General features: G+C 32.1%; 2 protein-coding genes and 2 long non-coding RNA genes across 4 annotated transcripts; 1 reads left to right on the top strand and 3 right to left on the bottom strand.

The window, feature by feature from the left end:
* The first annotated feature begins 478 nt into the window (after positions 1 to 478).
* On the top strand, positions 479 to 4,254 carry LOC137814246 (calcium-transporting ATPase 12, plasma membrane-type-like). The gene has a single exon (XM_068616858.1). The coding sequence runs from the start codon at positions 744 to 746 to the stop codon at positions 3,897 to 3,899; it is 3,156 nt and encodes a 1,051-aa protein (XP_068472959.1). The 5' UTR covers positions 479 to 743; the 3' UTR covers positions 3,900 to 4,254.
* Positions 4,255 to 11,472: 7,218 nt separating this feature from the next.
* Positions 11,473 to 11,841, bottom strand: LOC137814245 (uncharacterized). Its single transcript, XR_011081623.1, has 2 exons — positions 11,747 to 11,841; positions 11,473 to 11,664 (listed from the first exon to the last, which is right to left on the bottom strand). It is a non-coding gene; the product is annotated as an uncharacterized lncRNA (long non-coding RNA).
* A 9,255-nt stretch (positions 11,842 to 21,096) lies between these two features.
* Positions 21,097 to 21,845, bottom strand: LOC137814244 (uncharacterized). The gene is made up of 2 exons (XR_011081622.1): positions 21,618 to 21,845; positions 21,097 to 21,535 (listed from the first exon to the last, which is right to left on the bottom strand). It is a non-coding gene; the product is annotated as an uncharacterized lncRNA (long non-coding RNA).
* Positions 21,846 to 25,365: 3,520 nt separating this feature from the next.
* LOC137816187 (transmembrane emp24 domain-containing protein p24beta3-like) lies at positions 25,366 to 26,909 on the bottom strand. The gene is made up of 4 exons (XM_068619271.1): positions 26,636 to 26,909; positions 26,323 to 26,509; positions 26,005 to 26,112; positions 25,366 to 25,701 (listed from the first exon to the last, which is right to left on the bottom strand). The coding sequence occupies exons 1-4, from the start codon at positions 26,840 to 26,842 to the stop codon at positions 25,568 to 25,570; spliced, it is 636 nt and encodes a 211-aa protein (XP_068475372.1). The 5' UTR covers positions 26,843 to 26,909; the 3' UTR covers positions 25,366 to 25,567.
* Positions 26,910 to 27,717: the final 808 nt, after the last annotated feature.

The raw sequence follows: 27,717 nt of genomic DNA, 5'->3' as shown, positions 1-27,717 counted from the left end.
CTGTACCAAGTGTTCCCACTATTCTGGGATCTGAATTGAATAGCAATACAGATTATGGTTACCCACTACTCGTCTCTATGTCGGTTTCAAGAAAATGCATAAATTTATTATAACAAAAGTCTTTTACATACGCCAGCGGTGCAGTTTTTATTTTAGAAATTTTTGAGTTCCACTTTAAAGAGTTTAATGCATATGCAACAGTTTCGCCCCGGTAACTAATAATAAACAGAGTCATGTGATTTTTTAAGATAACATACAATTGGATAACAACACAAGTTTGTTTTATTGCTTTGCGTACTCTTTTTTCTGTTATACAAAACTAGACACATTCACAGTCATAAATCATCATCAAATTAATTAGATGGTTCAAATTTTACCTATTTTCAAGTTTTTGAAATAAAATATAAATCGGTTAGCTCATCCGTGAATGCAAAGAGTGCCCTTTAAACGTGATTTGGTCTTTCTTATCAAAGTGGCTACTATATTCTCAGAACTCACTTTCACTCATGCGGCAAGAATTTGTTTGCAGAGCGTGTACTTTAAAAGTTTGACTAAAGCCGATTATAAAAAAAAATACACTTGTTTCTTTTATATGTAGGAAACTACTCGGAAATTGCCTTTAGAAACCCTCTGACATGTTATATATGGAAGATAACCACCTTCTAGTTTTCAGAATGAAGTTCTTTCCTAGTATCTTTTAGGATTAATTAGTTATAGAACTTCTGCTTTTCTCTCAATCCACGATGAGCTCCATAAATCTTAAATATGATAGCAGCTCGTTTCTCATTGACATAACCTCCACTGTTAATTACACCATCAACATAGCCAAAAAGAGATGGCGTTTTGCTTACACAGCAATTTATTCTAGGCGAGTCATGCTTGCCTTGGCCAAAGAAGTCATATCAAAGAGAAATACGAACACCCATCCTTTCTCTAAACTCTTCCAAACCCAATCTTCAAGTCGCAGCAGTACTCTTGATATCATCGAGCCCCTGATTCCGCGTAATGGGACCAATCATTATTCTTTGGTTCCTGACGTTGACAAGGTCAGGATTGCTAGTATGGTTAAGGACAAAAACTTGTTAGCCTTTGCAGAGTTTGGAGGAGTTGAAGGTGTTGCAAACATTCTTGGAGCCATTCCAGAAAAGGGAATTACTGGCAGCCATGATGATGTTGCCAAACGTATTGAAGTATTTGGTTCGAACACTTACCAGAGGCCACCGCCTAAGTTTTTCATGAGCTTTGTAGTGGAAGCATTCAATGATACTACTATTCTGATCCTTCTTGTTTGCGCCGGTCTTTCCCTTGGTTTTGGCATAAAAGAACATGGCCCGGGGGAAGGCTGGTATGAAGGAGGGAGTATATTTCTAGCAGTGTTTCTGGTGGTGGTTGTGACTGCACTAAGCAACATCAGACAAGAGAGACAGTTTGACAAATTGTCTAAGATAAGCAACAACATCAAAGTAGAAGTTGTGAGAAATGGAAGGCCAGAGCAAATATCCATCTTTGATGTTGTTGTGGGAGATATTGCATCCCTTAAGATTGGTGACCAGATTCCAGCTGATGGACTGTTCTTGAGTGGCCATTCTTTGCTAGTGGATGAATCAAGTATGACAGGTGAGAGCGACCATGTAGAAATTGAGCCTTCAAAAAGCCCCTTCTTGCTGTCTGGTGCAAAAGTGGTGGATGGCTATGGTCAGATGCTAGTGACATCTGTGGGAACTAACACAGCATGGGGTGAAATGATGAGCTCCATATCGCGAGACACCAATGAAAGGACACCATTACAGGCTCGCCTTGATAAGTTAACCTCTTCTATTGGAAAGGTAGGCCTCACAGTTGCTTTTCTTGTTCTCATAGTCTTGTTAATTCGTTATTTCACTGGAAACACAAAAGATGATGATAGTGGGAAGACAGAGTTCCAGGGGAGTAAAACTGATATAAACGACATTTTCAATGCCGTAGTTAGGATTGTTGCTACTGCAGTGACTATTGTGGTGGTGGCAATCCCAGAGGGTCTTCCATTGGCTGTCACTCTCACTCTTGCTTACTCCATGAAAAGAATGATGGCAGACCAAGCAATGGTGAGGAAACTTTCTGCTTGCGAAACCATGGGGTCAGCTACAGTTATTTGCACGGATAAAACTGGTACCTTAACTTTGAATCAAATGAGAGTCACCAAGTTTTGGCTTGGCCTACAAAATGTTGTGGAAAATTTTTCCAATGCTATGGCCCCTAAAGTTCTTGAGTTATTCCAACAAGGAGTTGGCCTCAACACAACTGGCAGTATATATAAATCTTCATCAACATCTGAACATGAAATTTCTGGTAGCCCAACAGAGAAAGCTATACTCTTGTGGGCCGTGTCAGATTTAGGCATGGACATGGATAAACTGAAGCGCACATACGAAGTTCTCCATGTTGAAACGTTTAACTCTGAAAAGAAACGAAGTGGAGTCGCAATAAGGACGAAGACCAACAACACAGTTCACGTTCATTGGAAAGGGGCTGCAGAGATTATACTTGCAATGTGTTCACATTATATTGACAATGATGGCATGGAGAAGTCCCTTGATGAAGAAAGGAGTAAACTTGAAAATATAATTGAAGGCATGGCTGCTAGCAGCCTTAGATGTATTGCTTTTGCTCACATGCAGATTTCAGAAGATATTGATTATAACGATAAGGAGAAAGCACATCAAATCCTTAGAAAAGATGGCTTGACCTTGCTAGGTATTGTTGGCCTCAAGGATCCATGCCGACCCGACGTCAAGAAGGCTGTGGAAGCGTGTAAACTTGCAGGAGTTAGTATCAAGATGATCACAGGTGATAACATATTCACTGCAAAAGCAATAGCAACAGAATGCGGAATATTAGACTTTGATGGCCATGTGAGTGCGGGAGAAGTGGTGGAGGGTGTGGAATTTAGGAATTATTCTGAAGAAGAGAGAATGGAGAAAGTAGAGAAGATCCGCGTGATGGCAAGATCATCCCCTTTGGACAAACATTTAATGGTGCAATGCTTGAAAAAGAAAGGTCACGTTGTTGCAGTCACAGGAGATGGCACAAATGATGCACCTGCTTTGAAAGAAGCCGACATTGGACTTTCTATGGGGATCCAAGGAACTGAAGTTGCCAAGGAAAGTTCTGACATTGTTATCTTAGATGACAACTTCAGTTCTGTTGTCACTGTTTTAAGGTGGGGGCGATGTGTTTACAACAACATCCAAAAATTTATCCAGTTTCAACTAACCGTGAATGTTGCAGCTCTAGTGATCAATTTTATTGCGGCAGTTTCTTCGGGAGATGTTCCCCTAACAACTGTTCAACTATTATGGGTAAATCTCATTATGGATACTCTAGGAGCATTGGCACTGGCTACAGAAAGACCTACAAAGGAGTTATTGGAGAAAAAGCCAGTGGGTAGGACTGAACCTCTTATTACTAGTATTATGTGGAGAAACCTTTTAGCCCAAGCCTTGTATCAGATTGCTGTCCTATTGGTTTTACAATTCAATGGAAAGTCAATCTTCAATGTTAGAGAGGAGGTAAAGGATACTCTAATTTTTAATACTTTTGTTCTCTGCCAAGTATTCAACGAGTTCAACTCTAGAAGTATGGAGAAACTTAATGTGTTCCAAGGCCTTCACAGAAACCACTTGTTTCTTGGAATTGTGGGGATTACTCTTGTTCTTCAAGTTGTGATGGTGGAACTCTTAAGGAAGTTTGCTGATACAGAGCGATTAACATGGGAGCAATGGGGAATTTGTATTGGAATTGCAGCTGTGTCATGGCCAATTGCTTGGATTACAAAGCTCGTACCCGTTTCAGATAAACCGTTCTTCAGCCACGTTAAGTGGGTAAAATTATCGGTCTTCAAGATTAAGCATTATTTATAATTTTGCCTCGTCACTCGCTTCGGGGACCAAAAATCGCAAGCATCTTCAACACTCGAATATGCGATATTCGTGTATACGATGTATGGAAATTCAAGACCCCTTATGGTTAAAACATACGGGATCTTGAATTTCTATATCTCTTATACTTAAATATCATATATTTAAGAATGTGCAAGGTGCTTGGGATTTTATGGAATCTTAGCTAGCACCTTTATTTACTGTAGAAATTATTGGTATTAGTGTTAGTTATAAAATGCTGAATTGGGTGGGTGGAATTAAGATAGAGATGATATATTAAAGTTCGCACTCTTTGTTGTACCAAAAAAAGTATATAAACTATTTCATTTGTTCGTTAGGTTGTCCCTCGTACCTTCATTTTTTGAAATATTAAAATTACCTTGATAGTATTGGGTGATTCCGGAATGAGGGTGTTCCATAAGTATGAAATGTTTTTAGAATAGAAAATTTGGAAAATAAAAAATCATTATGGAATATTCTTTTTAGAATATATTTTTTGATTTTTGGAATGGTGACCATGACCACATTGGCCAATCAAGTAGTATACCATGCTTCTAGGATGAACCGGGCTGTTAGGAGCTTCTCGGTCTCTGCTCTAACCGCAAGCCTTTTTTCTTCTCCATGATTTCTCTTCTTTTGCGCGATCGGGCGCGCTTCTTTGTAGATCGAAAGTCTGTGGGTTATGACTTTGGGATTCACGCCTGGTACCTCAGAGGCTGTCCAGGCGAAAAGATCAACATTTTTCTTCAAAGCTTGATGTATGAGCTTGGTGTCATCTGCTGCCATTGTTGTGCCGATACTGGTGTAGCGTTCTTTGTCGATGAGCGGGACATGATGCAACTCGTCCTTCGCTTCAAGCCTTGGTTCCACCTCTCGAGGGTCGAGATCGATCATGGCGACCGCATTCTCCGTTGGCCGCACATCTCTTCTTCGGGGAGACCTTCCTCGTCCAGGCATCTTACGCTTGGGTGATCGACTGCCAATCACCTTCTGACGAGTGGGTTCCATTCTCAGGCTCTCTGCGTAGCACTTCCTTGCAATCTTCTGATCCACATGAATCGTCAAGATGTCGCCCAATAGGTGGCATCCTTGGCCGTGGCCACATAATTGACCTGGTGCACCGTGCGCAAATGCTTCTTCTTGGCGTTGTTTGAGCTATCTCCTTCAGCAAATCCACCAACTATGGTGTTTATCACTTTGCGACCCCTCCTTCGGTCATCCTTTGGAGGGTCGTCCCTCCTCGTGCGTCGTTCCTGTCGCTAATCGTCCCCCCTCGCCCTTAGGGGTGTGTGGTCTTTTTTCCTTAATGTTTCTTCCCTACGCAGGGAACACCTCATAGTGCGACAACCTTGTACGAAGCGACGCAAGTGCCCGACCTGTATCAGCTTTTCTATCTTGTCTTTCAGGGCCTGACACTCCTTGGTTGAATGACCGGTATTCTGATGATACCGACATTTCTTGATGCGGTCAGCATTATCGGCACTTAGGGCCCTTTTGGGTGGTGGCATCAGTTATGCGCTAAGGGCTTCTTGCAGAATTTTCCTTCGATTGGCATTGAGGGGTGTATACCGTAAGAACCGGGGGTCACGATTATCCCGCCTGGGGTCTCCTCGTCCAGACCCAGACTTCCCTTGCCGCTCCTTATCATCCTTTTTCTCACCACTTGGCTCTGCCCGAGCCTGGTTTCTGAATTCGTGCAACTCTTTCAGTTGCATGAACTTAGCGACTCGGCGCATAAGTTCATCCAAGCTTGCAACAGGTTGCATGCACAAGCTATCTACAAAAGGACCCGGTCGGAGGGTCGTGAGCATGTGGTGCATCGCCACATCAGGACTGAAATTTCGTATGCTCATAGTGACCTTCCCGAACCACTCAATGAATTTCCTCAACGATTCTCCCTTCTCTTGGCGGATGCTGACCAGGGCGATGAACGTCAGGTGATGGGGCTGACTGGTAGCGAATTGGACGTCGAACTTAGCCACCAGCGTCTCGAAATTGTTAATAGAATTAGGAGGGGACTTCGTGAACCAACTCAACGCACCTCCTTTCAGAGAAGTGGGAAAGACCCGACATAGGACCGCATCATCAAAGACTCATGTGAGTGGTATCCGCATCCATGTGCTCATTCGGGTCGGTCGTTCCATCGTAACGGTCCCTGTTGAACCCCTTCCACTTGTCCGGTAGGGGGGCTTCCATGACAAAGTCAGTGAAAGGGTGGCGAGGACTGGTCATTGCAATTCCGGTTTTGTTCAACGACTTGTTGGGGTGAGACTCACCATCCATCTCCAAGGTAAGGACCTTGTTCTTTGGTTCCCTCTCGGTCTGAGGACCGACAATAGTGGCGAAAGACCTACCGACCTGATTGGTCGGGTCCACAGACGATCCTCCCTCTACAAGCTTCTTCATTTCCTGGTTCTCTTTTCTGAGGTTCTTGATCTTATCCTCATTTCTCTTGGTGGTTTCTTCATGCGTTCTCTTCATCTCGACTAACTCTCTCTGCAAAGCCATCTGCATTGCCGCTTGATCCGCCTCTGACATCCTCTCGCTTGCCATGCTTCGGGTTAATACCATCTACCAATGTTTCTTCACACCTATCCTCTCGGCCTCACGGTGGGCACCAATTGTTCTCGAACGGGTGTTGGGGCCTAGAGAACGATTGCCTTGCTCCTCCACTGGGTCGGTCGTTGCCTCTCTTAGCTTTTTGCTTCTCATTCCTCCTCTCGGTCGTCTGTAGCACAGGCTGGGATGGTACCTGTAGAAGGCACTTCGACGATCAAATCAGTAAGGGTATCGACACTCGGTTGTCAGAGTACTGTAGATCATGACGTACCTGATTCTTGAAATCTGCACTATTTATATTACCTTTATGAGCCTTTGTTGGTGGGCTGGATTAGGAGGTTGGTTCCTTTTTAGGGTTGTGCTAAACAACTTTTAACTATGGATTAACCTTGCTGACTTGGTCAACCCATGGCTCGTCGTTATGGTCGATCGGCCACATGTCGTCGCATAACCTTTTATCGTGGTCAAGTGGTCAGATGGTTCAGGATTCTGACCGAATCAGTGAGTCGTCCGGTCGTGCCAGTACTCTGAAAATATTTTAGAAAAAATAATTCACAAGTTATTTTTAGGGGAGTAAACAGTCTTTTCCGAAAATGGTGGGATGCAGGGAGAATTTTATTGGGAGCCCAGGGATAGAAATTACTATGGTATGTTGAGTCACATGCTTAATTGAAATTCCAGACGAACCACATAATGAAGGAGAAGGCAGAAGAAAGAAGAAACGGATTTCTTATGGGCACTATTGAAGACCCCATCTAAATTTCAAATCAAATTTCATGCGTCTAACAAATATGTATGTATGCCACTGTCTTCAAATGTAGTTGCTAAACAAGCTATACGAAATTTGTAACTGTTATTTTATTATCTAATCTTGGATTGGATGTTGCTCTGCATCTATTCGAAACAATTTTACCTCTTAAATTAAATAATTTGACAATATCATAAGGGAAGTACTATTTACAGATTTCTTGGAAAAGTTTTTAATATTAGGCAACTACAATCAAAGTTGCTTAAAGGCAGTGAATTACAAATTCTAATTTATTTATTTCACTAATCTTCTGAAATTAAAAAAGTTCCTTAACTTTACTAAATAAGCAGCGGCATTGAAATTACTATTTGAAGTTGAGAAGATCAGAAAATTATTCTTTCAACTTATTGTTTACAACCTTAAAGAAACATCAACAAATGACAACTTTTTTTTCTTTCATTAATATGATATAATTTGATACTGGCTAAAATTTAAGGAAAAAACATATTTGATGTCCACAATCTCGCATCATGTTGAGGAGGGTTTTTCGGACTCAAATTGTAATGAATTGTGTGTGAGTGTGTATGGGTACGTGTTTGTTAAAGATATAAAAAAAAGCTCACACATATATTGTGTTTAAAGGTAATTTATATAATTCACAATAATTCCTTCTTATTATATAACATTTTTAAAATGTATTATTTAAATTATTTAAAAGTTTTTTATTTATTTATAGAAGAAATAGTTTGTTTTGTTTTATGTAATCGTGTTTTAAAACTTTATCTTTGAAATGTTGAAAAGATTTATAGCATTGAAATACATTCTATAAATTCCAACGTGCTTAATTAAACATTATTCACAAATAATAACTATTAGCGAAGCAAATATTTTAGTATTTATAAAGAAAAACTTAATGATTATTATCTTGTCTTAAAATATATTATCTTTTCTACATAAAAAAATTATATATATATATATATATATATATAAATAATGATTGCCAATAATTTTTCATTATTATTATCTGTATAGTTAATTGATAGTATTTTTAAATATATTTTATGCGTAAATATGTATTGTGGATTTCTATTTTTTTTTTCTTTGCAATAATGTCGAAGAATTCTCATATTCAACAAGTTATATTTATCTTGATTTTATTAAGGCAATAAGTAGTTTGATTTATTAAGATAATATCATACTTAAATTTATTAAGATAATAAGTGACTTTGATCACCTTAAAATTATTAAAGTAATAGGTTATTTAACATTGAAAGTTTGATTGTCATACATGTGTTACGAGTATAGTTTACAATGGTTCAAGATTTTATGCGAGGCTCTTGGCATCATTGATTAAAGGTTGAAGGGTTTATCTTGCTATACAACCTTTATGTTACCTCATTCATTCTCTTTAGACTAAGTGACTATGTACTCTTAAAGAAATTGGGTCAATATACACAATGATGCTAAATAAACTAAATGCTCAATTCCTATATATTTCAGAAAACAAACTTAATTAAATAATATATTCAAACTAATTTCTAATAAATCCAACTTCGTGGATCATCTTAAGAAATACACAACCTGATTTTTTTTTATTATGAAATTAAGACTACTGCAGTTTAAATAGGTAGTTACCTTGATCACATAATAAGTTTAATAGAGATAAATTTTAAATAAAATAAATAATAAAAAGTTACTAAACTAACACGCATTCCAGAAATTACCAAGAAATATGGCCAAAGGTTTAAATGTACTGGTATAGTAAAATCCACCCTTATTATGAATATTATTATTATTTAAATAGGAAAGTTAATAAAAACAGTAAAGAAGAGAAAGAGAGTACATAAAAGATAATTCGCATTAAGAAAAACACATTAGAAATTGAAGAGAATTTTTGAGAAAGTTTGTAAGTGATTTGGGGAATATAATAAATTTAAAAGAAATTATAAAATAATAAAGTTATAAAATGATCAAATTATGCTTATTATTATATATTCATTTTATGATTAAATAATAAATATTATTATTATTATTATTGTTTTTATCGAAAATGAATTCGGAAAGTGTAACTTCACGAGGACAAAGTGTTTATCTGGGAACGAGTTTTCAGCTGGTCTCCAATTAGATGGGAAAGTTCAGCTAAAAAGACTCTCTCGTGCTTAAGTTAGTATAAGCATAAAAATGATAAGTTTTCAATTAAGAGTATGAGGAAGATAGATTATACTTGTACTTCCTACTTCTTGCTGGAGAGTGGGTATTTATAAATTGATTGGTGGTATCCAATGAGTGAATTGTCATGAGTCATTTGAAGTAGCCGCTTATCATTTCAGGCTCATTGATTAGACTGTTTTATTCATGACAATAAAGACTTACTTAGGGAAGATATGTAGTTGCTCCGAACTCTTTGACATTCTCGACCTTAAGGTGGGTAGGTACAATTACTATTTTTTTTTTAAATTTTATTATTATTATTGTTTATTATTTATATTATTTTATGTCTATAAGTATCTTATTATTATTAGTATTTTATAAATTTATTATATGTTTATTTTTTTATTAATATATCATTATTATTTTATATAATTGTATATTCTTATTTTAATTATAATAAGTATTTATGTTGTATTATATTATATTATATAATTAATTATATTTATTTCATTATAGTAAAATTATAAATATTATTCAATTAGTAATAGGAATTAATTATATAAAAAATACTATATATATTTAAATTAATGATTATATAATAAAATATTTATTATATAATTAATTATTATTTCCATAATCGATTGGATGATAAATATCATAATCAATTATGTAGTACATATTTTATTATATATACTTATATAACTGATTATAAGTTCTGCTTTTACTTAATTAAATTTCTTTTTTTTTCTAGATTTTTGCAATTATAGAAAGAAAATTAATCACAAAAATTTAGTCTCACTTCTATTTTTTTTTTTCTATGCTTTCTTCACTTTTCTCTCTTTGCAAATCCGTGGAAACAAAATAGTTTCACCCTTTAATTAAATTTATTATGAGAATGTTTTCCATGAGCTAGCTCGTTTACCCATTGGATCAAATTTGTCCTTTTAATTTCTTACTTTTATTTTTATAAAGTTCCAATATAAATTTATTATACATATATAATAAAGTAAAAAAATAGTTTTATATTTATTTTTTAATATTTTATTATTTCATTAAGCCATTACACTAATTTATCATAAACTAAACTGAGTTAGATTTTAATCTTTACAAAATTATCTAACTTGTTTTATGTTTTATTAATATGCCTAAGATGATTGATAGTACAAGACTTGTATTCAATAAATTTATTTTATATATTTATTATATTTCTTGTTGAGTGTGTGTAATGAACAAGAAAAGATAAATATATAACTTTTTTTATCAAAATAAATAAATAATGAGTATTTTAGGATTTTTCAACATTTTTACAATAGACATAAAAAATAAGAAAACCAATAAAAGTGGTGTGTACCACCCACCTTTTAGCTAACATTCTCCCATCCCAACTAAATGTATGATACTGGTTTTATAATCACGGGAAATTTAACTGCACAGTGTTACTTATTTCTTAAATTGAAAAATGAATTATTTTTTAAAATTAAAAATTTGATATATTCGGCAAAAAGGTATTAATTGTTAATTTATATAAAAAAGATAATTAATTAAATTAAATTTGAACTAATTTATAGGAGATGTTTCTAAATTTAATTGGCATGTATAATATGAATTACAAAGAAAAATAGATAAAAGTACCAAGCAAGTGTGAATATAAAAGAAATAAATATAAATCATATACAAATAAGTAAATCAAACATACAGCAATAAAAAAAGACATATAAACGACAGTTAGAAAATATATAAATACAATTTTCAAATCGTTGTTATTTGAGATGATATTATAAATAAATCATTTATAACGACGGTCAGAATCGTCATTATAAATGAATTATAAGGATACATGTAACTAACCATCTCACTCTAGTTAGTAAATAACTAAATTTAAAAAAAAATATTTTTAAAGATGGTTCCAAACCATCGTTATAAGTGTATCACTTTTTTTTAAAAAAAATAGGATTTTTAAAGACGGTTCCAAATGTTTTTTTTCTTAAAGATTTTTAGATATGTGATTTTTTTTAAAATATTTTATTTGATATATATAGACCTTAAATTTGCATAAAATATTCAATTTTCAGAAAATAAAAACATTTAAGATCATAATTTAAATATGAAAAATACATACAACAAATTATAATATTCTACAAAAAGTTTTGCTAATATATGAATTTTTTTTATGTCATTCTAATAATTTATCTATCGTAAGGTGTTATATATGGTTACAAAATACTTTGATCATGTTGTCCTCACTTACTCCAATGCTTCCGAATGTAGCGGCCGTTGGTCATTGAAAAACTGTGACATTTGATCTTTTTTTGAATTAGTGCAGGAATAATAAATCCTGAATTTTAAAGTGTTTTTTGTATTGAGGTATTACCTGATCCCAACTTCTATAAATTTCAGCTCGCACAATAGTCGACATTCACTGCATAACATAATAATCGCACTCATAACTTTCAGATTGCCTGTTGCGCATGTGAAAATAAATGAATGAATGAGACACATTAAAGTGAGTGAACAAATATACTTTAAATACCTTAAGATACATCAAAGTGAGTCTTTTTGCGTTTGTACTTCCCCTCCCACTTAAAATGTTATATCCAGAGTAAGCACTAAAATAATAAGATTTCATGTTCGAATACATAACATTATATAATGTATAAGTAATAATAAATTTTAAATGAAATTGTCGTACCTATCTATAATATGTTTAAAATAGGTAAGGGGTTTCTTATGCAAGGAGCAAAACCATGCAGCGGTATGATCTTGAACAAATATGATCAATATATAACAAATCAGTTAGTTTATCTTATTTCAATAATTTAGTATAACTTATTTAATAAATATGGATTAACTCATGGATATATGGAGCAAAATAAATTCGTTTTCCTCTATTCTTTAAGGCAGTGGTGGATTAACTCATCAATATTGTGACGTAAAAGTTGAGTTTTCCAATATGGCAACCTCCAATTATGTTTAATACCATATTCAGGAATATTTTGTTGTTCTTGTAATTCAGTGCAAACTGGTAAGTGTGCAACCCTATACCAAATGTCAAGACTAGACAAACGTGGAGGAGGGGGATCAGTCTCAACAAACTTCTTCTTGAATGCCTTTTTATTCTTCCTAAATTGATGATCAGGTGAAAGAAACTGACGATGACAGTCAAAAAAGGATATCTTATGGCTATGACTAAGATAAAAAGCCTTTGTTCTTTCCATGCATATAGGGAAAGAAAGTCTACCAGAAGTCATCCAACCCGATAACATGCCATAAGCTGGAAAGTCATTAATTGTCCACATCAAAGCAACTTTCATCATAAAATTTTGCCTTAGTGACACGTCATAAGTCAATATCCCTTCAGTCCACAAGGTGCATAAGTCATCTATAAGTGGTTGCAAGAACACATCAATCTTATGCTTTGGATTTGAAGGACCTGGAACTAAGATTGTCAAAAACATAAACTCTCTCTTCATGCACATGGAAGGCGGAAGGTTGTATGGGGTTAGGATAACTGGCCAACAAGAATAACTTTTTCCATATTGACCAAAAAGATTAAACCCATCTGCACATAAACCTAATCTGACATTTCTTGGGTCTTGACTAAAATCTGGATGCATTCTATCAAAATGCTTCCAAGCTTCTCCATCAGATGGATGAGACAAAATAGACGGGTCCCTTTGATTCTCACTATGCCATCTCATGTGAGGTGCAGTTGCCATTGAAGAGTATAACCTTTTAAGTCTAGGAATGATGGGAAAGTACCACATTTTCTTAACAACAATTTTCTTTTCAACATAGGTTTCTGCCAATTAAAAATGTAATTAGAACTAACCTTTGTGACCCAATTTGTGGCACAAGACAGATTTCCTATGTAGCATATATAGAAAGAAACGAAATTAAACTTCAGGGTGCAACCTATCCTGAGCTGATTATCTAGTTACCAAGCGTCCTACATATTTTTCAAACTCGTACTTTAACAATTATGCAACAGTAAAAAAATTAAACTTAATGCAAAACATAAATAGTTGAGGTCATTGACCAGCCATCCCACATAAATAGAAAATTCCTGCATTCAATCAGTATTAAGACAAATATTGTTAATTATCCAAGTCCTGTGGACATTCCTGCCAGAGAAAACTAGATATGTAAATGTCCTCAATTAGGCTAACTAAGAAACAAGCAATGGAAACCAGAAACAATCAGATGTTACATCTAATGATAGAGTCAACTTGTAAAATTAAGGAACTAAATAGAAAAGTATAAAAAGCCTGCTTCAAGAAGGAGTCCAATAAAGGACAGCCAATAACACTTAAAACAGGAAACTGCAAACCTTAATCTTTTCAAGATAGGTATTGAGCTCACAGCCAATGCTATCCCTCGTCGAGCTATTTTCAGAAGAAAAAAGTTGCTCTTCACCTGAAGCCTCGCCAACCAAAGCTTGTTGCAGAAATATACAACAATTATGTAAAATACAACAATAGACCAAATTCATCAAAAGTGGGAAGAAGCACCACTCCACTACATTACAACTAAGCCATTTCCCCCTCCAACCAAAATGAGCTTTATTTTAAAATGAATGAGAAAAAACTAATAAACCATCTGAACATAACCTCATATGTATACCAGTCAACTCCTCCACTATATTTATCATTGTTTCATCCAACAACCAAAGATATTAGAACACTTTTGAATCAAAATTATTCAAAACGTTACAAAGATCACATTTTCACACATCATAACTTTATTCCCTCAAAACATAAGGTCCTTGTCAAAAATTAATTCAGATAAATTCTAAACACAGGTGAATCGTATATTTTTCAAATTTTCAATTCCTCCTATCAACATAGGTGAAGTCCTTTAGATGAAGAATCCAGTGATATTGACGATCTCTTCCTTGATGAGCTTCAAAGCCCATGAACAAAAGATGAACAAAAGTACAACAATGGAGGAGCAATCATTTAAAGCTACAAATACTCATCCAAACAATTTTAAAGAACATATGGAGGTAGAGGTAAATACTTGCAGACCTTCGTTCGCGCCTCTGTTCACGCCTCTGCTCACACCTCTGCTCGCCTCCGTTCGCGTCTCTGTTCGCCTCCGCTCGCGCCTCCGTTCGCACCTCTGTTCATCTCCGTTTGCGGCGACGCCTTCCACCTGCAGCTTCCTCCTCCTTCTCCAATGGTTCTTCAATGCCCTAAAAGCCAACACCAATTCTCTACTGAAACTTGAAGAAGAATAAGAAAACTTTTTAAAAATAATAATAATAATATTCAAGAATTTATGACACACAAATTCAGTTTTTTAAATAAATTTGAATTTGAATTTTTCATATATAATTTCAAATTTCAGTTTTATAAATTAACAAAAATAATTAAAAAAATTGATTAAAAGTAGTAAGTTGTGTATGAAAAATAAAATTAATTTTATAAATATAAATTATTAATTTTACAATAAGTTTTAATAAATTAATTTAACTTTGTTTATGTGACATAAATAATAAAGGAGAAATTACAGTGTCGGAAGGGGAATTTAGGATATACCCTACTGCCATTTAAGTTAAGAAAATTTCCTTGTATATTTAATACAAACTATTATATTTAATCATATATTTCTAATTTTATTTTTAATATACTTATACTTTTATATAAGTATATTGGTATTACTAATTTATAGATACTAATAAAATACTAACTAAATTTAAAATAATATTATAAATATATTGATTAATTAATGGCAGTTTATACTTATTAATTTATTAATGTATATTTGATCATATACCCAACATATTAATGAACCTAAATTAATAATTATGAATAATATTAATTAATAGTGTTAAATAATATATATATATATATATATATATATATATATATATATATATATTAATGTTGAAATTATATAGTATTAACGATCACAAAACGGATGAGAAGTATATAATATTAAGATCACAAAAACTGATGAGTCCAATTTTGACAATATATGTAAAAATGAAATATGGGTTATCGAAATTACGTGGAATAAAAAAATTATAATGCTGAAATAAAAAGATGTTTTAATATCTAATTATTTTCTAAACACCTGTTTTTTTAATAATAAGATATTAAATTAGATTATTGTAAATTTTGAAAATAATAAAGTAAAATATTTGGTATGATGTGAAGGCACATAATGTCGAAACGGTAAGAAGACAAATTTGTAATTTTATTAATAATAATTTTTTGTTATCTAATTTTATTCATAATTTTTATTTGAGTTGATATTTTAAAAATAATATAACATTAATTTTATTTAAATTTAAGAAATTACAAATTTATGATCACTCATGAATATATAAAGTGTTATCCTTGTATATTTTTTTAAAATAAAAATGAATTATTATTATTAGTAGTAATAAAATAAATAATTATATTTAGCGACCAAAAGAATTTAGTGGCTAAAAAATATATTTATTTGGTGGCTAAAAACTAAATAAATTTGGTGACTGATTCTGTGGCAAAAATAAACAATTATATTTAGCGACCAAAGAAAAATCGGTGGCTAAATAATAAACATTTTCGGTGACTAATTCGGTGGCAGAAAATAAACAATAATATTTAGCAACCGAATTAAAATCGGTGGCTAAAAAAGAAACATAATCGATGGCTAATGCAATCGCAAATATATTTTTCCAATTTATTCAAAACAGCCACCACTTTAGCGACCAGTTATTTTGTCACTCTCAACTTCGATCGCAGATTTGACACTACAAATATTCGGTTACAAATTACGACCACTTATTTTCGGTCGCTGAATTCGATGACTAAATTGTTATTTTCTTGTAGTGAGTATAGGTAAGATGCTATAGGATGTGAAACATAAAAAAACATAATTAAAAGTTAGTCCATGCGGATTAGATGTGGAATAAATTGAGTGCAGCTTAAAGAATGTTTTACCCAGTGATACACTTAGTTCTTTGGTCAAAGTTGGAAGTACAAATGTAGGCATAAACCAAGTGAAACATTTGAACAAGCTGATTCAAAGAAGTTTAAAGAGTCAAGGATATTGTTTTTTTCCTCTGCTAGCAACAACAATGAAAAACTCCCATATACAGATATACAACAAAAAAAACCACCAAAGACTATGGAATATGCTTTGAAGGGAATGTCCCTTATGTGAGAATATTTTAAAGCTTTTAGTAAAACCATATAGGTAGTCAGAGGTTATCTACATATATTTTAGGACGTAGTTAAAGGACATGATTATGATTTTTTTAAGCTTTCACACCCTTCTTTATACTGGTTGGAACAGTTCAAATATTCTCTTGATTTATATATATTTTTTATTATTGATAAAAAATAAAATTTTAAATTATTTTAAATTTTATAAAATATTATAAATTATTGATTTTTTCAATAAGAATTTTTAAGTAAAGGGTCACATAATAGGAATTAGAGGGAATTACTTTACTAAGAGTTATTAATTAGATATTAGTTTATGTATAATGTAATGATGCACATTTACTTACATTTTATATGACATGTTATTCTTTAAAATAAAATATTTAGATAAGTTACCAAATAATTTTTTATTTGCATACAAATTTATAAATTTAATCTATTTATAAGACATTTCAATTCAATAATTAACTGGTTAATTTTATATTATAAAAAATAGTCTTAAATGATATAAGTAAAATGTACTTTGACGTAAATGTAAAAAAAAAAAATATGTACATGTATATATGTGTATAAATTAATGATAAGAGAATACATGATGCAAGATTTTATTTCTCAAAAGCTCAAATGCAGTGTGCACGCATGAGATCTTGTCACTGGAAACTCTAACACTCATATCTTATACCATGCGCTCAATATTACCCACTATATATAATTAGATAAAAATATTGTTAAATGAAACAAAAATGAAAATTCAAATTTGGAGAGTTTAAATAACAATAGATTAGCATTCAACAAATTGGAATGAAGAACTAGTTCTTTTCTTCTTATCTTGAAGGAATACTCAACATGGTTTTTTTTTATCAATAAAAATAAATAAAATACTAGAGGTGTTCCAAAACTTTTACACTATTATCCAACATATATTTGTGTACAAGACTGCACAACAAACAAAACAATATTTCATTAATATCGTAGTACAAAATATCTATTACCTGTTTTTACATTTGAGTGATCATACATCTCATCAATAAACAATAAAACCAAAACATTTATCAATCTGTCCAAATATAAAAACAACCTTCTTCATGAAAGGTCTCAACAATTCAGAAAGAAATGCATCCCATTATAGGTATATTTCATTTGTTCCATAGGTACTTGCTATTGGAACTTAACAGGAAAAAAAAAATCATATAACTTTGTCAATCTAATAAAAATAGAATTAGGCTTGTATGTTTGATATGATTAACTTAAAGATTGAATACATGTGATACGACTTAAACACCAATCGGAGTAAGAAAAGAATTTTTGAAAATTTTGTATTTATCTATGTTTTTATGTGTGTACCATCATGAATACTTATTGGTGATATATGGTATATGATTATTAAAGATGATATTATTTCTGAATCCAAATATCTTTATATCTTAACTATCCATACAATTTTTAAAATACTATTTTTCTCTTTGTTAAAATCTTTAAACTCAACCACAAAAATGTAACATAGCTATGTCATGATGTACTGAAACTAAATCCAAAATTCCATATTTTCATAGTTATATTACATGTAAAAAAATTAAATAATATGTATTCCTGTCTCTTGTCATGACACATTTAATCCTTTAGAGTATGATATTTCTACATAGAAGGTTATGCATAGTTGCATTTTTATCATGAAACACTCTCCAACAAAAACTCAACATGCACTATAAAATCTTAATATCATCATACTTTTTTTTTTTCACAGCACCATATGAAAGGGTGAAGTTATTACATGATCTGATATTTCTTTGTCTGAATCAAATAAAAGTTTAACTCATGGTTAGCTTCAACATTAATTGAGATTGATTATTCATATTTTGTTTCTATTTAAAAAAGAGAAAAAGAATGGATAAAATTTGGTAAGTGTTGTCCATGGATAATAAATTTAGAAGAGAGTAAGATATGAACGGAGTAAAGATTTGTATTGATTTAGAATTGGTAGTTGAGTAACTCGAAAAGCCAATTATGTTAATAATAAATGAATCAATGGTTGTCTTTAACAAAATAAAATAATAGAATGTTGTTATCATAAGTAGGACAGGTGAGAGTGGTCCAAAGTAGGAGAATTTGAAATATTATCATGCTCCACCCATCCATCAAAGTCTTTGAGTAGTTCTAAGTCATCTTCTCTTAGGGTTTACATCAACCAAAGTAAAAGTGCCAACCACTCAGTTTATGGGGGGACCATTTTAATGGCTTCCTACAAATGCAACACAAAAGAAATGTAGTATCTCAACATAACACAGAGCCATGTTGGGAAGAGGAAAAAAAAAAAAAAAAGAAGTAATTTTTCTATCGCATCCATCATTCATTGCATTGATTGGTCTTAACATTCATTTTCACTCGCATAGTTAAACAAGTGCTAATTGTTCCAACGGAAACAAAAAAAAAAATGAACTAATGGCACACTTTGTAAGTTTTATTTGACTCAAGACATCATTACACTGTCCAAGGTGAAAATTGGAGAAGGGATAAACTTTTCCCTGCCATAGAAACAGTGTTTGGGGACAAAAACAAATTTATATTAAACAAATAATGACTTCCTCTTCAATCTACCCTTCTATTTGGTGTTCAAGGCACATCAAAATTTAAAAATAGTGATTGGGAGTCATGTCTAATCTCCCAGACAAACGGGGTGGAACAACTTTTAACAAAGCGAGAAGGTATGAACCTGATTGGGAAACCAAACATGTTAAGATGTATTGATTTTGATAAAGTTTGTTTTGATTTGGACATCCTGTATTGTTCATTTTTGGTTCTATTTCTTTGGTAGGTCAGACCAAGTGGAAAACACAACTTTTTCTCAAAGGGATTTTCTTTTTCTTGTTTTTCAATTTTTTTTTCTTCATTTTTAATTAGCTTCTTTAAAAAATATTTTATACTTATTATACCAACTAAAACGGAAAACATGTATATTAGGGTAAACAGAATAATAAAAACAGATTTGATAGCAACCAAAACCCAAATAAATTATTACGAATTACATATTGGAGTAAAAAACATATCTTAAAATAATATGACTTGATATTATATAGAAAAATGTAATTCACTTTTAATCTAAAAAAGTTTTACATAAACCACATGACAATTAAACTATTAAAATAACAGGTAATTAATAATTAATACCTAAAACGCAATACAATTTTTGTGTCTAGAATACCCAGTTGCCCAATAAAATTTATGTGAATGGTTAATTTCTTGAAATTTCTTCTTAAACTTTACATTATTTTGGTCAATATTATTGTAAAAATTTGACATCATTTACATAGGATCCAGAATCTTGCTCCTGACTGTGCACCTGGACTACTTGGATAAATAGAAAATCCTAAAGTATATTCATCTGAGACTTGTCTAGGGACTTTTAAGCAATCATAAAGTTTGCATGGAGGGTGTAATTTGATGGAGCATACTTAACTTGACCATGTCCTTCATCTCCAACACCTTATATTCACTCACAAATCAAACTTTTTATTATAAAAAACCTTATCATCGTGTTCATGTTGTGGTCGCATTCAACCACACCCTCATACAACACGTTCTAAGGTTTTGTTAGTAGAAAGGGTCTTGACGGAGAGAACAAGGTGTGCCTAGACAAATATGACAAGCAATACAAGAATATATAAGACAAAACCATATAGGCCACTCATTCTAATCAATCCTAAATGTTCACGTGACTCAATTTACCATTCATTATGCCCTAGAAAATACCTTTGTGAGCAACACCTTGTCCACCCCACCACCACCATGACCCTATCTTCCCCAATTGTCATCGTATTTTACTGAACACAGCTTCCCCAGTTGTCCTATATGCTTAACTCATCCGCCAAGAACTTTTTCTTAACTGTAGATTCATATTCTTTTATTTTTTGTCTGAGTAAAATTTCAAAAAGACTTGTAACACCTTAACATCTCATCTCTTCTCTTCTATCTCTTTTCTTTCCACTTCATTCCATTTACTTATTTTGTCTAATTTCTTCATTTTGAAAAAGGGATGATGTTTTAAACAACTTGCCACCTATCATCCTTGCCCAGTTGACCAAAGGGAGGCCAAATCCCCTTTACAACTAAGACAAATTAATAGAAGCTAATATCCATTTTCAAATTAGTTTAGTCAGAAAACGAATTTTTATTTAACAAATTGGTTTATATTGAACACTTTATCACTATATGTGTCCCTATTCAAAGAAAAATACAAACGGTACGATCATTTAGTTGAAGAACGAGAGATATACTCAAAGAAGAAAAAAAAAAATAGATTAAAGTTTTAAATTTAAAAGCATTCTTGTTGAAATATTCAAGAGAAGTGGTTATGACATAAAGCTTCCGCTAAATTAGTAATTTCATAATCCCATATGTATGACCATTTGCTTATCAAAAGATCACTAAAATTCATATTTAACTAATACTGTAGACAGCCAAAAATAAAATAAAAACAGCAGTAATGAGGTCTATGGAATGATTATTATCCAATTCAAATATTCACATATGATGACTTCTAATAATTAGATGATGATATAAAAATACTACATTAGAAATGGATACACTTTTTCCTCATTTGAAACTGTTCTGATTTAGAACAATGTCACAAAAATGACCAAAATAATACATAACAGACTTACATACTTCCTTCCTTTGCCGCTATAATAGCTTGCATGTGTATGCAAATTTCACAGCAGAAGGTAGTGAAAGATAAAAATACATGAAGTAAAATAACTTATACAAAATTACATTCATACTTTTTCTTGTCCCAAATAATCTAGTCCACTACTTATCTCTTTGACGATGTCTTCAAGATAGGACTTTTTATAGGGTCTGGATTAGCTACTCAACACAAGAATTCGCCTTAATCCGGATGTGAAAAAACATTTGTTTAACATAAACAGTCGTACCAGCAATATATAACAAAATGTAAAACCCCATAATATAAAAGCAAATCCAGCATATTAAGTAACCAGAATCTTCAGAACCTGCTTTCAAAAATTATAGTTAAAATCAGTTAAATAAGTAGCTGAGAAAAAGCAATGGCTAGATGTAAATACAGAATCAGACCTAAAGAAAAAGAGTGTTCCTCTGGCTCAGCATCACAGCTTTCGACCTCAACCTCGTCTTAGAATAGATTTCAGTATTTGATGCAGCTAAGAACTTGAACCAACATAGCATTGCGGTCACAACAAGAAACATGCCTTCTATATATGCTGCATAAACTATGACTCTACAGCATCGCATAACACTCATACAGACCAACTTTAAGACCAAAGTAATATGCAGCTAGGGTTTTGAAATAATGCCAATGTAAACGCAATCAATGAAATGGAGACTTAAATGACACTAGCAATATTCATCCTTGGGTTCTAGGAACCCTAATTAAGTAAAGATAAGGTGCAATCTGCAGCCATGAAATTAAAAGTTAGGTCCACAAGACACAGTGAAACAGTTGCGTGAAAGAAGTAGCAAGACAAAAGAAAAAGACAAAGCAAGAAAAAGGAAAAATTTAATAACGCACGCCTGCCAGAACAGAAACTCAGAAAAAGGAATATACGATGCAAACAGTGATTTTCTCTTGCTCTATCTATCTACCTTTTGCTTTTAAGCCTTGTGTGTCTTTCAGATGTTGAAGAATCTACTGGGTCCCCAAACAGGAAGGAGTGAGGCTGTCACAGCATGACCTAGTCAGGGTTAGCACTCTTCTGCTCTCTCTAACCAAAGCTAGATCATGCTGGCAGCTTCACTTTTTCCTTTGCGAACTTCTAATCCCAACTGTGTGTATGTAACGGCTCAACTCCACTCTCTGCGGGTGCATATATGAGAAACACTTAAAAGAAGAGATAAAAACATCACAATACTCTTCTGGAACCACAAAAAGATATATAGACCACCACCTAAAAGGACTGATTTGATGACACACTTGCATATACAAAAGCAAGTGGACACAACAAAAATTCTGAAGAGTATAGATGAATGAGAAGAAGTTAACTTGATGCATTAACTAAGTTATATAGCAAGATAGTTAGAGTAGGAGGGTAGAGGAGGAAAAGGGTTGGAAAAACTTAGATTCAGAGGTAGAAAGAAAAAGGAAGAAGGTGCATGGTATGTGGATACCATTTACACACTTGTAAGAAGGAAGGATGATTCTAAGTGGGGCTGGAGGGTGAAGGCTGAAAGGAAAACAAGAGTAGAATATATAGAGTGGAGAAAGGAATGGGAGAGATGAGAGATTTATGGTAGGTAGATAGAAAATAAAAAGAGAGGAGGGTTTAATAAATATCATAAAGACATATCCCACCTTGTCTAACAGTGAATTAAAGGAAGGTTCATACATGTACAGTAGAGTAAAGAAGAGGGAATTCAAAGGCTCACAGCTAAGAAGGCTAAAAAGGAAGAAGGAGCAGACTCATGATGTTTGATGAGGAGTTGTCTTAGCTAGCTATATAGGGTCAGAGATGAGAGTGTAGCTACCTAGGGCCAAATGGCAGGGGATCCTTTCTCTACTTTCATAGTTTCAATTCATGTATCCATGAATAACCATCTTTTCAAGAAAAATTATATATGAAGACCTAAAATGTAAATCACATTCAGCAAAAAAATTATAGTAATAAGGAGAGAGATAAAAAGAAGTTTATATTATTTATATACTTAAAATAAATATTTATATTAAAACAATAATTTTACAAATTTTGAAAAATATTCAAATTCGTGCAAAATTAATTTCTAAAAGTAAAAAAATATAAAATAATTTCATATATAGTTTAACTCTTTAAAATATATTAATATTGTCATTTAAATAATACAATACTTTAAATTTTGAATTTAAATAAATAAATTAAATTATAATATTAATTTTATCACGTTCAAATAAATAAATATTAAGTTCACTTTACCTCACACTTTCAAGAAGTATTTAAGTATTAATCTTTATAGTTAAAAACCAAATTAATTGAATGAAATCATTCAAAAAGGAGTCGTTAGAATTTTTTTGTGAACTTTTTACAAAAATTGAAAGGAAATGAATTTTGTATAGATTTCTTTTGTCGGTTTCGTAGAATCTGGCTCTGATAGGCTGTAATAGTGAATATTTTGTTTAAAATTTAGATGAATTTGAAACCGTTAGTCTAAATATTGACATTTTATTTATAATTAAAATAAGAAAAAAAAATATTAAGTGTGTGGTAAAGAGGTGAGAAAAAGAGAGGAAGGAAGTGTTGGTCTCACAGCGAGAGGGACAAAAAGTGACAGGGCCTACAATTATTGGGTTTCGGAGCAAAAGAAAAAGAAGGGACTTCTTTACAATACAATTTCCATGCGTATGTTCCTATTTCTTCTCTCTCTCTTTCTCTCTGTGTGCTGTGTTCATTGCACAAGCACAACATCATCCTAAACTCGTCAATTCAATGTTACTTCTCAGTTCCCAGCCATCAACAATAAACAACACATCCATTTCCTCTTCTACCCTCATCCTTAGGGTCAACCACCCTTCCTTATGCTGTTTTTTTCTTTCAAAACATAACACAGATAAATATATTTAATTTACCATCCATATAAAAACATCACCCATGCATTCATATTGCACACATATTTATAAAAATTCTGAAGTTTTATAGTATCACATGTTGTCATATTTTAAAGATTGTGTTGTCCTTACTTGTATTACCTTTACTTATTATTAACAAAATAAAAAAAAACACAGTAGTTGTGTTGTTATCTGTCTATATGTAATAAAAAAAAAAACAGTTACGAGATTAAAATAAAATTATACAAAAATGGTGTATATAAAACCGATATGAAAAAGTAGAATTGTCTGTATTATATATATTATTTAAATATTTGGAGAGATTATATGTGAGGAGTAGAAAAGATGCATTGATGTAACAAGATATGGATGATTGATTATTTATCGGTAATTGGTTAGAGTGTATTCCTCTGATGATTCTCAGTGACCCTTTGCATGCGTTGTAAAGGTTAGTGATTTTTTGTGACAGCTAAGTTCTGTAGTGTCTGATTCAGGCTAAGTTGTTAGTGTAGCCTGCTTCCTAGCCCTGTAACATATGGACAATCCAATTAATTTTATTAAGCTTCAATAAATTATTAAATCTCACACATCATCACGAGATGTAAAACTATATATAATATTTATTTTTTATTTATTTCTCATTACAGAAAGATTCCAACCATCTTTAATCTCACAAGCACGTTTCAGTAACACCGCAGAAGCACATTGCATCGATAGTCCCAGTAATAATGAGACCAACAACAAAATTTTAATAGTAGCTTGTTACTTAAATCCACCATGTTCCATTTTTACCAAGATTCGATCCATAATTATTTTTTTAAAATATTTATATGTCCTTTGATTTTCTTAATTATTAAAATTGGATAGGTCAAAATGGTAATGTAAATTAAGAATGATATCTTTTAATTAAACTTCTGTTATATTTTTACTGGAAAAGCTCTGTGTGTTATGATTGTAGTAATAATTATATTAGAAATATATATAGTCATAACTGTAAGGATATAATTTGTCAGAAGAAACAAAATGTTATTATGATTTATAATATCTCTTGTACAAATGCTTGGCCTAATTTTTTGCATCATGTCACATGTAATTTTACAGTCATCATCTAGCCAAGTAATATGAAGTAGTTTTTTTTATCATTTATCGTAGGTTCTATTTGTAAGTAGCCTTCAAAATCTATAAGAAGAACACGCCAAGTAATAAAGTTACGTACTTTTAAAAAAAGGACATTGCACACTAATTAGAAAAATGCTCAAAATTGTTACACTTTATTTAGAATCCTTTAACACACATAAAAAACAGTTAACTCAATTTCTAATATTTAATTGTCATAATGTATCCTTATACATAGAGAACTGGGTAGAAACATTATAATGTTACTGTGTCAATACTTAAATGAAGAATCAATGATATATTATGGAAGGTACAAAGATAATTGAAAAGAATAAAAAAATGAGAAGGGTTCTATTATGATTCATTATATGTAACCCTATACTCGGTTGTAAGCAAATGATTTGCTGAAGAGACGTCGAATGTATACCACTTGTGATATGCTTGTTGCAGCAAACAAGACATACTCCAAGATTGTGTAGAGGACCACACGTTTTCTGGTGCTTTCGTTTGCTGCAATTACAAAATTAATGCAGTAAATTAGTTAAACAATTACAATCACCTACATGCATCAAATTAAATTTTGCTGGATTTTGTCTTCAAATCAAATAAAGATGTCTAAAAGTTGTTTAAATAGAACCCTAATATTAATTAAAGCTCATAAGATGAAACTTCTTACCTACTCTGATTAGAAAATTTGATTGAAATATTTTCTCACCATGAAAATGTTACCATCAACACAGTTGATTCAACTTTCTGATAACCTTTGTCAGATATGACAAAATTAGTAACTATTAACTATCGAGATTAACTTACTGTGTCGATGTCTAGTATCACGTGCTTTCAAGTACTTCTGTTCTATTATAATAGACTCCAGTGCTTCTCTCAACTCAGCAATCTTCACATTAACGGGGTCCAAATGTTCTGAACCCAAAAGCAAAAGCAAAACTGAGTCAAATATTGAATCAGAAACATACATATATATCCATGCATGCTAATAATAATACTTATTTTTAAACAGTGCTGGTAAAATACTTCAAATTACAATGAGTTGAGATATTTGAGTCAGTTCAACCTTGCAATTACAACATGACATGGGAACTTATTTGAGTCTAGAAACAGGTTGGTACTGACCATCTTTGGCTAAGTCATGTTCGTTTGGAATGTGACCAACATGAATGTAGAAAGACACAGTTTCTGGTGTTGAAGCAGGGTTTTGAAAGCAAAACTTATATATTCCATGTAATGCTGCTTTGAATTGAAATTTGTCCCCCGATGTTCCTTTCAAAGAGTACACCAAACTCCCTCCTGGAGATGTCACCTGCATAATGTGTTACAATGAGAGAAACCACCACATTATGCATCTACATATACAAGTCTTCAGAGACATCTAATTTGTTGGCACATTATTGAAACTATAAAAACTGGAAGCATATAGCTAGCTTACACTGAAATCGATTCCTGGATGGTCGGAGTTCCAAAAAATATCATAGTCAATGACTACAAAATTCCCAGAAACAGTGTCACCATCATGTAGAACATGTTCAGAGACGCATTCAACGTCATATAAACTGATCGAGAGAGCACAGCCATGACAAATAATGAAACCAAGGAAAGAGATCACAACAGTGTAAATCTTTGAAAACCAACCCATTTTTTCACTATTCTTTGAGTGAATTATGCATCTAGTTGTGTTTCTTGATGCCTTTAATTTTGGTTAAGTCGTTTAACGGGTCATTACTTCTACCTATAGAGTCGCGTTTCTCATCTATATATACATATATCTATTTATAAAATGAACTTTATGAAAGTGAGGTTGACCACACATTTAAATCACGGAATATAATAACGGAAGTCCATTTTTAGATATTTTATGAAATATACTTATGATTTAACTGCTCTTATTATTTTGTGCATTTTTTTTTATTTTTTTATAAAAAAAATAATTTTAAAAATACTTCAATCCTTATACATCACATTCTAATCTATTACTATTTACTTTTACTTAGTTAATTTAATAAAACATTATAATGCATTTTACACTTTTGGCCTTTGAATTTCAACAAGGTTTTTTTTTTCTTTCTAGTTACTCTTTTCACCTAATAGACAACCCAAGACACCCTGCTAAATTTTCTCCTTAGTTTTCAATTTTTCTAAATTTTATCACTCATTTTTTTTCTCTCACACATTTCAGTAGATTTTTTTTACAGTCTTATTGATAACAAAACTATACTGCTTTTCCCAAACAAAATTTTGGTAAAATATTTTATAATAATACAGAGCACATTGATACTCAGTAACATATTGGTAAATGTTAAAAATTTGAACAATATAATGTAAAAGATGTGTGGAAAAAAGTTAGAAGGTAAGATTTACAAAATATTAATGACAATAATTGAGTGGTAAAATATTCTTATATATATATATATAAAAGAAATTTATGAGATTTTTTTATTTATTTCCAAAACAATGAAAAGAGTTTATTTTATATTACATTTTCCCGGGAATATAAATTATAATTATCAAATT

This window comes from Phaseolus vulgaris, chromosome 1 (assembly GCF_000499845.2).
Source record: "Phaseolus vulgaris cultivar G19833 chromosome 1, P. vulgaris v2.0, whole genome shotgun sequence".
Taxonomy (NCBI): Eukaryota; Viridiplantae; Streptophyta; class Magnoliopsida; order Fabales; family Fabaceae; genus Phaseolus; species Phaseolus vulgaris.
Note: the sequence above shows the minus strand (reverse complement) of the source record. Positions and strands in the feature narration are given on the sequence as shown.

What these genes read in the sequence shown, in the direction of transcription:
- LOC137814246 (XM_068616858.1), top strand. Translation starts at nt 744, where the DNA reads ATGAGCTCCATAAATCTTAAATATGATAGCAGCTCGTTTCTCATTGAC.
- LOC137816187 (XM_068619271.1), bottom strand. Translation starts at nt 26,842, where the DNA reads ATGGGTTGGTTTTCAAAGATTTACACTGTTGTGATCTCTTTCCTTGGT. An exon ending in ACATGACTTAGCCAAAGATG is followed by an intron (nt 26,113 to 26,322) that starts GTCAGTACCAAC and finishes TTTTGGGTTCAG; the next exon opens with AACATTTGGACCCCGTTAAT. An exon ending in TGATACTAGACATCGACACA is followed by an intron (nt 25,702 to 26,004) that starts GTAAGTTAATCT and finishes TTGTAATTGCAG; the next exon opens with CAAACGAAAGCACCAGAAAA.